Source organism: Psammomys obesus, unplaced genomic scaffold, assembly GCF_907164565.1.
Source record: "Psammomys obesus unplaced genomic scaffold, mPsaObe1.curated_primary_1811, whole genome shotgun sequence".
NCBI lineage: Eukaryota > Metazoa > Chordata > Mammalia > Rodentia > Muridae > Psammomys > Psammomys obesus.
This window is the reverse complement of record NW_026596109.1, coordinates 16,315,533-16,326,500: the sequence shown is the minus strand read 5'-3', so window position 1 is coordinate 16,326,500 and position 10,968 is coordinate 16,315,533. Positions and strand designations below refer to the sequence as shown.

General features: G+C 44.7%; 1 protein-coding gene across 1 annotated transcript in view; it reads right to left on the bottom strand.

Annotated features, from left to right (window-relative positions):
- Positions 1 to 10,968, bottom strand: part of Eml6 (EMAP like 6) — a 233,400-nt gene that overhangs the window by 65,460 nt on the left and 156,972 nt on the right. The window contains 6 exon segments of the mRNA XM_055628808.1: positions 473 to 529; positions 531 to 601; positions 875 to 986; positions 2,782 to 2,984; positions 4,196 to 4,296; positions 7,879 to 7,972. Of these exon segments, the coding sequence (XP_055484783.1) occupies positions 473 to 529; positions 531 to 601; positions 875 to 986; positions 2,782 to 2,984; positions 4,196 to 4,296; positions 7,879 to 7,972 (638 nt within the window).

Below are 10,968 nucleotides of genomic sequence, written 5' to 3'. Positions count from 1 at the left end.
TTTCTTTCTTTCTTTCTTTCTTTCTTTCTTTCTTTCTTTCTTTCTTTCTCTCTCTCTCTCTCTCTCTTTCTCTGAAAGACTAAGTGTATGAGCAATCCTATGTGTACCAATGAACTCTGGGCAGATAGGTGATGGACTGAGGGGAGTCTCTGGGCAACAGCTAGCAAGAAAAACAAGTGCCAGTTCTACAGCCACAGGAACCGAATTCTGCCAACAGCCTAAGAGATCCCAAAAGCAGCAATTCCCTCTGTGAGCCTCAGCCTTGATGACAGTAAGCGGAGGAACCAGCTCAGCTGTGCCCGACTCCTGGACCACAGAAATGAGTGCTGTTGTTGGTAACAGGTAGAGAACAGCACGCTGGAGCATCCCAGGAAGTTCTGCATAGTCCACGCGCCCCACGCGCCCCCTTTGCCCCCACACCATTCTCAGCCATGGCGCAAGCATGGTTTGCAACATGTGATAAACAAGGTACCTGGACGAGCAGCGTCATCGGGCCATTCTTATCAATTTCTAGAATCTCTCCATTTTTTTGTCCCCACAAGAATGTGTCCATGGCCCAGAGTGATGGCACGAATGGAAGGGTTATCCTCCAAAAGCAAGCCTGAGAGGGGAAACGCTGAATTTAGTAAACACGGCCACAGCAGGTTAACGTAGCGACTTCTGTTTCCAAAGTACGAGGACCAGGCAGTCATCATTAATATGCGGCAGTCATCATTAATATGCGGCAGTCATCATTAATACGCCTGCCAGGGACTGAGAGCTCTGACTGAACAGAAGAGATCTGATTGGCTAAAAACCACCACTACAAGAAGTTGGTATCCCCGCCCCCATTCCCACCGACAGATACTTCCGATTGCAATATTCAGGGTGGTACCTTTTGAGCTGGTTGACAGTGCAGCCCTTTTGATGGCGTATGTCTTCAAGCATCTTTCAAACATATCATCCCAGAGTTCCACAATGCCATCCTTTCCACCAGTTACAAAGCCCTGTGAAGGCGTAAGAACACACACACACACACACACACACACATGACCAAACACTTTCCAGGTCCTTAGGTCCAATCTTGTTCACTTAGAAGATATACAAGACTGAAAAAAAAATCCAGTGATAACAGTCTTTTAATTTTTTTCATCATTTTTATGTGCATGAGTATTTTTGGGTGAATATCTATATACCATGAGTGTGAAGTCTCTATGGAGGCCAGAAAAGGGTAATGGAGTCCCAAGAACTAAAATTATAGATGACTGTGAACTACCACATGAGCAGTAGGACTCACACCTGGGTCCTCAAAAGAACAGTCTGTGTTCTTAAGCACTGGGTCAATTATCCAACCCATGAAAAATTTTAATTAAAAATATTTCATTAAGCTCACAAGGAAGTAGAATTTTGAAGTTCTACATTATAGTAAAAACCCTTATTCTTATTATAGCTGGTCTTCTGCATGTTCGGATTCTGTGGTCACAGACTAAGACTATGAGGGAAACGAAAGCATCTGTATTGAACATGCACAGGCTTTTTTCTTGTCATCATTTTTCAAATACAAAATTACAGTGGCTTGTACAGCATTTACATTGCATTAGTTATTACAAGTAATCTAGGAAGGATTGAAAATACATACTGGGGTGTACATAATTATAAATACATGGTGTGTGTGTGTGTGTGTGTGTGTGTGTGTGTGTGTGTGTGTGCACAACTGCTCCTAGGATATAAGCAAATACTACTCCGTTTTTTAGAAAAGGAACCTGAGGACGTTTGGACCCTGGGATCCCCCGGGGTTCTAGAGCCAATTATAGTGGATACTGAGAATAGCTGGGTAAAACTGTAGCAAGGAGAGTCAATCCTCAACTTAAATACAAATAGAGGATGATACGCTCTAAAGCATGTTATTGCTTTTCATGATGATTTTATAGTTTAATTTACTAAATAATAGAAGCATCTGACTCGGTTACTTCACACTGACTTCTAGGCCTCCACAAATTTTGCCTTATGCCTTAATTTTTTCTAACACTTACAATTCAGCCAAAATCAAATCCACCAGGAAAAGAGCAGCTTCACCACAAAAACTATTATTTTTAACTGTACTTTATTATTATAGCAAAGACGTGCTTTTGTTTCGGGTTCGACATATTGACTTGATATATTTTTTTAAATGTGTTGAGTCGCTTAAAGTGAAGGTCGGAGGCACAGATGAATCAACAAATTAGGACTGAGCGAAAAGGTGCCATTTTCAGGGACTCTAATTGAAGGAAAGGGCTTTAAGCATCCTGGTGTCGTCGTAAAGAACACGGTGGAGCAGAAATGGCGGCTGGAACGCCTGGGACAACGAACTGGAGTGGAAATACAACCCATGCATACACTCCCCTTGACCACTCCTGACCGCCGAACCTGTCTGTTCAGAAGCATAACAATTGGCCCTAATTAATATGAGGGACAATAAAATAATTACTTGGCACTTCTAGGTCTCTAGATGCTGCTGTCACTGGAAAGAAAGAAGTCGCTGAAATGCACCTGTGGTCTCTTATGCCGTTGTGTGTCCATATCTAACCCTGACTCCTAAAGTGACTTCGAGGAACTCCAGTGTGAGAAAATGGAGAAATGGTACAAGAACAGCTATAACAGAAGAAAATATTTTTAAAAATCTGTGCGTTCTCTTCCTTATGATTCTTTGGTGAGTCCTGCCTGACGACTGCTCCCTAACTCGGATGGGACCATTTTTAGATCCAGGCATTTAGGGGTTCTTCTAAAGCTGACAAGGAAAAGAGCCTGACAGACACCCCATACCTTGTCCAGTGCATACATCGCAAACACAGGCCCATCGTGCGCCTTCACCGTCTTCAGCAGCAGAACATCCTTCCAGATAAAAATGTCTCCAGTGGCTGCCCCTGAGAACACTAGGTCTTCCATTCGCCCGTAAGAAACACACATCATTGTTTCCAATTTTCCAGCACTTCCAAAAATCCCTCTTTTAGAAGTGAAGCCCCCACCTGGACCAGAAGAAGAGCATTTATTACCCTAGAGAGTTGAAGCTTCCAAAAAGCACAGAGAAGGGTTATCTTCAGAGACAAGAACATTGTCTACACTACGTGTCAAAGTCTCAGAAACAACAAAGGTGTCATGAGGATACTCAGCCACTCTGTCAGCATCTGCCCAATTCCCACTTTCCAGATGTGGTACTCAGTGCTAGCATAATTCAAGGACAGGGTTCCTTAAGGGAATCAGGTCTGGTTAGACGGAGGGATCAATACGCCTTCTAGACCTACACACACATAACCTAAGTGTAGGTCTGCTGGAGGGGACAATAACTCTGGCTCAGGGAGCAAGGAAAGCTTTAATGAAACTGAAAAAAAAAAAGACTAAAGCATATAGTATGTGTAAAATGTAAATGTTGTAAATTTTCTGCTTCAGTTTTTTTTTTTTCCTGGCAATTCTGGAGTGAGAAGGAACTATTGCATACAATATACAGGAAAAAAAAAATCACCACAATTTTCTATACTGTCTGACCATCTCCGCTAAAACCAGCACCATTTGGGACATTTCCACCCAGGCTGGCTTCTACATACACGGGTGTCACTACTGTCCTTCCTGCAAAGGCAGAGGGCATCAGAACAGTGGCCTGTGGACATTTGCATGTCGTAATGGTGGGTAACACTAAGACTTCAGACACATTGTAATAATGTCTGACAAATGAGAAGATCCCATTTTACTCATGCTTATTTTATTTATTCCTCGTTCTTGTCAACATATAGTCTGACAAACATTTATTTGGAGCACTTTCTGTGCACAGAGTCGGGGCTTAATGCATATGCTAACTTTGTCGATGTATTGCTAAAAGAATCCTCAAAATATTGAAAACTTATTCACTCAACCAAAGCAATTACTTCCTACTCAGCATTACAACATAACTACTGCTTTCAGCTCAGATGACTCAATGTGAAAATCGTTGTTTTCACAGCAGAGTATTTTCAAAAGCTTTCTGGACACTCATGACTGTGTAGAGCATCATACACAGTTTTGAGTTTCATGTTTACGCAGTAAATAGTCCAATGCGAAGCTGGGGGGAGAGTATTTATCAGGAACAGTTTAATTTCAGTTTGCAGAGAGACTGGCCATCCAATGGCAATAGGACCCCCTATCCCAAGGCAAGGGGTCCTCTCAGCTACGTAAACGGGAAACCCAAATAACAACGTGACAGTACCTGCTTGTTGCCAGAACTTGATGTGCTTAATTCCAACTGTAACCAACTTATCAACATAGTGTGGATTACACTTTACCACAAATATTTTATCTTTGTGTCCCCTGTAAGAGACAGACAGAGAAAACAACATCTAGTTGGGACAAAACTGTTGATAGTTACATTAAAAACATGTATTTGATTTCATTTTCATTAAGCGTATAACAGGATAAATAAGCAAGTAAGAAAATGTTTAAAACACACAGGCGTTTACTATAAAATACTAGCATTGTGGGAGCTACATGTATGGGATTGCTCTCCTTCCTTGCCCTAATGTTCCCACCTCTGTTTACTTAGTTTTGAGTTAAAAATTTAAATGTATCTGAATGTCTCCATAAGACGAAATTAATGACACCGGCATGGGATTGCATCTAATTCTAAGATGGTGACATCTTGGGCAGGAGAAAGAAAAGGAATGGCAGCATTACTAATGAAAAGCTTCAAACGGGCACCCTGTGCAAGATATTCTATCAGTGGGAGCTGAATTTTGGCTAGAAATATATTCACTATAAACTGAAGTCCCTGGCCCACAGCCGTTGAAAGAAAAAGGATGTCATCTACTAATTCGGAACACTTTAGGATGCTAAACAATGACAAGTTTAGGTTGACGTCCAGGCAAGAGGCGTCCACTGGGGGAAGGAAAGCATGGCTGTTATGGAGGTATCCAACCATTTCATACGTGAGACTGAAGGAGGAAACGCATGCCTGCCCTGCAACCTGCTCAAAAGCCTCTGGCTGGGGAGGTCGTCGGCCATGATGGAGAAGCTGCTGTGCTCTGCTGAATGGAATCATATCCCTAGTCAACCGTCCGTTGAATATTTGTTTATGCTCCTAGCTCAGGGCTACCGTTAGCTTGGTCAGAAAACCTTCTTTTGTGGTCAGCGGAGGTTACCGCAGAGGTTCCTAACTGGTCAAAATGCTGAAAGTAGGTGACGGTCGAATACTCTACATGGGACGTCTGGATCGCCCTTTCTAGGCTCTGCAAACACTGGAGCCGAAGAACAGGAAAGGGCTGCAGGAAGGGGTACTGTGGGACACTGCCTCCCAGGCACTCCTGAGTTCTCGGCGTCCCTGATTGCCTGTGTAAGCCTACGTAAGAACAGGTCCATCAGCATTTCACCATGGAGCTGGGAGGGGATTACGAGGCCCTGTTCCTTTGCACATTTATAGGCAACTAATGATTGCTGGGGGAGAAAGAGACATCTTCAGTGGGGTTGTCTCTGGTCCTTCAAGAGTCCCTTACCCAGGCTGCTGTAAGTTGTTCTAATTCACACACATACAAACATGCATGCACACATGCACATTCACACAGACACCCACACTCACACACACACTCACACATCCATTCACAGACACATACAAGCACAGTCACACACACACATGTACACACACACACACCACAAAAACAGAGGCTAACTAGTTGGAAACAAATGGGAGGGGAGCAAGAGAGGATAACGGGCAGGGAAAATGATCAAAATACATTATCTACATGTATAAAATATTATGAAACCCATTGTTACGTAAAATCAGTGTTACTACAAAGCTTAAGATAAAACAGGTATACTAACAATTTCTTTTAAAAATTAAAATAAATTTAGTTTTGTAATCAGAGACAGACAGATAAACATACATCTCAAAATTCAATCTCGGTAGAGGTTCTTCCCTCCCTCCCTCCCTCCCTCCCTCCCTCTCTCTCTCTCTCTCTCTCTTTCTTTCTTTCTTTCTTTCTTTCTTTCTTTCTTTCTTTCTTTCTTTCTTTCTTTCTTTCTTTCAAGACAGGGTTTCCTCTGTATAGCCTTGACTGTCCTAGACTTGCTTTGTAGTCCAGGCTGGCCTGGACTCACAGAGATCTACCTGCCTCTGCTTCCTTGTGTACTGGGATTAAAAATGTGCGCTAGCATGCCAAGCCTCAGTAGAGAGCTTAAGAAACCCCTATTTGGTAATTGTGAATGTCTACTTCCCTGAGCCGATAATGAGCCGATAATGAGCAAACTCACATAAACACCTTCATAAATGAAGGATGACCCCAAAAAGTGCAGTCTAGAGCAGATGGCCTCAGCAGTGGTGCTTTGCTGCCATCTCAGCTCTTCACTGTGTGCCCCACCCCTGTCTCAGTCCTGGGGACCACCATGCTACAGAGCAACTGTCCTGCCAGAACAGTCTGCCAAAAGCAGGATTGCAGTTAGGCTCTGCTCAGAACACCACTGGCAGTGGCTGAGACTCAGCGGCTGACGGCTGACGTGGCAAGTAGCCTGTGTAGGAATCATTCCTCAGAAGCTGAGCGGCCACGGCAAGCCCGGAAGGGCCACTTGAGGCAGCATGAATTCTCGGTTCCCTGGTTTTAGAATCTTACCTCCCTTCACACCTCGGTTAAGGCCATACTACAGTTTTTACTGAACTAGTTGGTTATTTATATATTTGTGCGGATGGCATGAACTAATATTATGCAAACATTCACATTTATCCAGTATTTCAAAAGTCTAGTGTTCTCCCTCAGAGTTCACCGATCCCCAGTCTTCCACCTGGGAAAGAGAACCGACTGACGTCACCAATACAGAGAATTGCTCGAAGCCGGCAGGGCTTCCTGCACCTTTCCTGCCTTCGGAATGCGGCCCAGGCTTGTCTGGAGATAAGAGAGTACCTTACCAGGAATATTACTCTAAAATTCGGTGTTCAGTCCGGAAGGAAACAGGGCCTAGAGGGGAGTGGGGCTGAAGCGAGTGACACGAGAAGGAAGGGAGAGAGGGGAAGCAGGCAGGCGGAGCTGTGGGTGCCACGGCTGCCAAGCATCTCCTCTCCACAGCCGCCTCAGGGTTCCCTAAGGTCTGCTGCAGTCCTCAGGACTCCCGCAGGCAGCAGATCTTCGTTCTTTACAGTCAGCCACCGAGAGCTTCGCTCCCATGTGACACTGTGGTCGACAGCGTCCCTGTAAAGGCCAGCGTTGGAGCTCAAGGCCATAGGCTTTGATCCTGTGACACAGACAGGATGCTGGAATGTAGGTCGTAAGTAACGGAGAGGGTGTGAGGCTGCCTGGGCAACGAGCTGCCTTCCTGGACCGAGGCCGCCAGCGGTCCTGCCCCCTGGCCTAGCTGTGCACATGGCTGAGCCCGACGGGAGAGGACAGGCCTGGCCAGGCTTAGTGCTGAGGAGGCGAAAGAGGAGCCGGGGTCAGGGAGGACAGATGGGCTGTAAACAGCAGTGTCTTGAGAGTCTATTTATAGGGCGTGGGATTAGGGAAACAATTTGCCTGCTCTGAATCCAGCGGCAGATGCCTCGATGGGGCCTCCTTCCCCGCAGCCTCGTGACAAGTGGTGCTTCTGCCTCTAGTGACATTGACGGCTCTTCCCAGCTGCTGTCACAGAGAGATGGGAGGCGAGGCAGGGATTCTTCTGCTGTGGGGAGGGAGGGAGGGGGACGTTTTCACAGAGACAACAGAAGTGTTACAGACGGCTGTGAGGAAGAAGCCCCGGAGCATTTTCCTTCCGTAGACGCTGGCACTGGACACCGGGCTGGCACCGTGAGGGGACAGCAGCGCGTGCTCGCTTACGTGGTACCCTTCTGTATGGATGCCGCGAGTTTCAAGATGAACTCCGACCTTCACTGAGGCGAGCTGTCATGAGGGTGTCCCGAGAACCGTGGATTCTTACCTGGTCGTGGCTATCTTTTCTCCCTTTTTCCAGTCCCAAAACACGACACTGTGAAAATCGTCTAAACCGACCGACACCAGACATTTGCCATCAGCTGCAGGAGAACAACACAAAAGTCAGATAAACCCTTTCTTCAGCGAAAAGCCGGAGCACTTTATACACTGCAGAGGGGAACAAGAAGCTCAACAGTGCTCCTCAGGCTCAGAGCTGTTTGAAACAGAGGGAAATGTGTGAGAAGCGCTGGTAAAGGTTCTGAAGTGAGGCCAGCCCCGGCAGGCCACACTTCGCACTCTGTTAAGGAAGCGACCTGAGCCTTGTTGATTCTGTGACAGACAATCCTAGGAAATTTACTGGAAGGGAGGGACCATGAGGCTATTTTCAACTCTAAAAAAAAAAAAAAAAAAAAAAAAAATCTAAAAAGCCTAAACCAAGTTAAAAGCATTATAGAAATAAAGTGTTCTGACAAAAGATGACCATATAACTAAAAGTTTTTGATTTCTCACTTTTTCCAGTAAAATGAAATGTGCTCATTATAGACATTTAGAAAGTATCCATGAAGAGAATTTTAAGCCGGGAAAGTGGGTCATTAGTACAGAGGTTGCCTGACAGGCACATGGCCCCACGTTTGACCCAAGAATCACACACATAAGAAATGAAATGATTGTACACACATGTACATACACACACACACACACACACACACACACACACACACACGCCTGTTCTTCCAAATTTCTTATAGTCCTACATTTGAGGTAAACCTACTTGCTTTTTTCTCCACATAAATCCCTTCTGAGAAACAAAAGCAAGGTCACCCTGCCCAAGCAATTGGCTCATCTTTTCTCACCTACTGTAACATAAATATTGCAAGACCTCTGTGAAAGTGATTAATAATAGCATTGCAGTAACTTTGTTATTAAATATTTACAGTATTGTCAATTATTGATACAGTTTTGACATGTAGGCTTTTTTTAAAGTTCTAAATGTACTGACTGTACATTTAAATTTAAAATAAATATAGTTAATGTTCATTTCCCCTTCAAGATGGAAGAAGAGGCACAATCAATAATCATTTCCTTTGTGCCTTCTTGCAAGGCTAGATTCAAAGGAACAGCGCCACAGGGCCGGCGCCGGCTTCTTCCCACCACTGTGCAGTTGCTAGGAGATGGGCGGCCCAGCTCATCTGCCATCAGTTACCCAGGGACTCCTCTCCTTCCACAGAGGACCATCATTAACCTAGAGACATAGAGGGATGTGAGAAACTGGGTGGCTCCTCCATACAAGGTATCAAGGCAGGTCAGGGATAGACCCCAAACTAGAATAATGCAGAGGAAACCTTATCAAACTGGAATTTCAGAGAAGCAGTGAAAAATGTCTTATATGTCTCGTGCAGTTGAATTGGCTCTGTGTCTTTATATTTATGTTGCATGGAACTTACGTACATCAAATAAATTCTTACAAAAAAAAATCCAAACCTGCTTGAGCCTCTTGCATTTTTTTACAGGCTAAATCTTTGGCAACCCAATTTGAAGTGCCAACCAGTGGCACTTTGAGTGGCCTTATTTGTACAGAGGTCCTCTAAGCAAATGGGAATGATAGTTGACCTGACTTGTCTGGAGGATGGTGGGTAAGGGAGAGTAGGGTCTAGCTTATTAAAGCAGATCTTCCCCAAGCTCCACCACCAGGGCCAGCAGGGGCAAGGGTTTAAAGATACAAGGTGACATTGACAACGTGCTAAGGGAGTCAATTACCACGAGGTAGACACTGTGAGCTGATGACTCGTGTCCTTACTGCTGAAGGACACCAGGCTTTAAGCTGAGCGAAGTCTCTCTCCTATTTTGGAGCAGAAACTTTCTGGTTACTCCTCACATCATCGTCCTTTTTCTGGAGGTGGCCTGGCTGCGTCTGTGCCAACAGACTTGAGGATTTGGTGATTTCATTTGGGTGTCTTCTCTCTCCCTTTCAGATCATAAATTGTTTTAACGCTCATAGTAAGTATGTCATGTTTTGTAACCCTATACCAAACTGTGTTTTGGTACACGCTGGTAGTGATAGGAGGAAGGGGATGGTAAAGATGGAATGTACCCACAGGTAGTACAAGTAGAAAGGAAAGGAACTGTCCTGCTATATGACTACTTTTAAACACTCTCCTTCCCTTAGGGCGCACTAAAGAGACCCGCGTCTTCTTTCTGCATCCACTCGCTCTAAAGCTTAGGCTGCTTCCGAATGCTGCCTTGCTACGTCAATGTGACTGAGGTATGTGAGCACCCATACACTTACAGCGCCAGTTTTCAAAACCTCTGGCTTCTGAAGAAGCCCTGTATGTAAACATTAATTTTACAGGGAATTTCTGGGGAGGAGGGTTCTTTTTTAGAGTTTCGGTGAGGGTCCCACCATCTCACCCTCAGAGTATGTGACCTTTCTACACCAACAAAAGCTCACTCTTTCCTGGGCTGGGGAATTTTCTTGAGTACTGTAGGTGTAAGCTAATTCTGTAACACTCACTCTTTAGAAGTAAAATTGGGGCCTTTTAATTTTCTGTAGTTTCCATTTCCCTTCAAAGACTTGACCTCACCTTTGAAAATCAATTGTTTCCAGCCCCTAGTGGGTTGTTGGCTTTTTCCCCCACTCTTATAGTCTAGGTAATGTCCTTTTCAGCCTTCCTAGGCACCACATTTATTAATTATGGATGGTTGTGACATAGTCTAGAAATAGTTCTAAGGCAGTTAATGTCAACAGTAAAGAGCAAATCAGAAAAAGAAGCTCACAGAGATCTTCCTGCCTCTGAGAACTAAAGGCGTGCACCACCATGCTGGGTTCTTGTGGTCCTGCAACTGTTGACCTTCACCTGGACCTCACCAAAATTCCTCAGTTCTTCACTGGATCAGAGCAGAAACGAAGCCTACATTACATTGTTAAACCATGCATGAGCCGTAGAAATTACCTCAAAAGTCCTTGACATAGCGACCATAGGGATCAACCAACCCCCACCACTCATCTAGAGGCAACCATTAGCGTTGATGAATCCCTCAGAAGAGAGCTCACTACATTCCTTTCTAGCCACTTATATACCAACACTGTCCTTAGCCT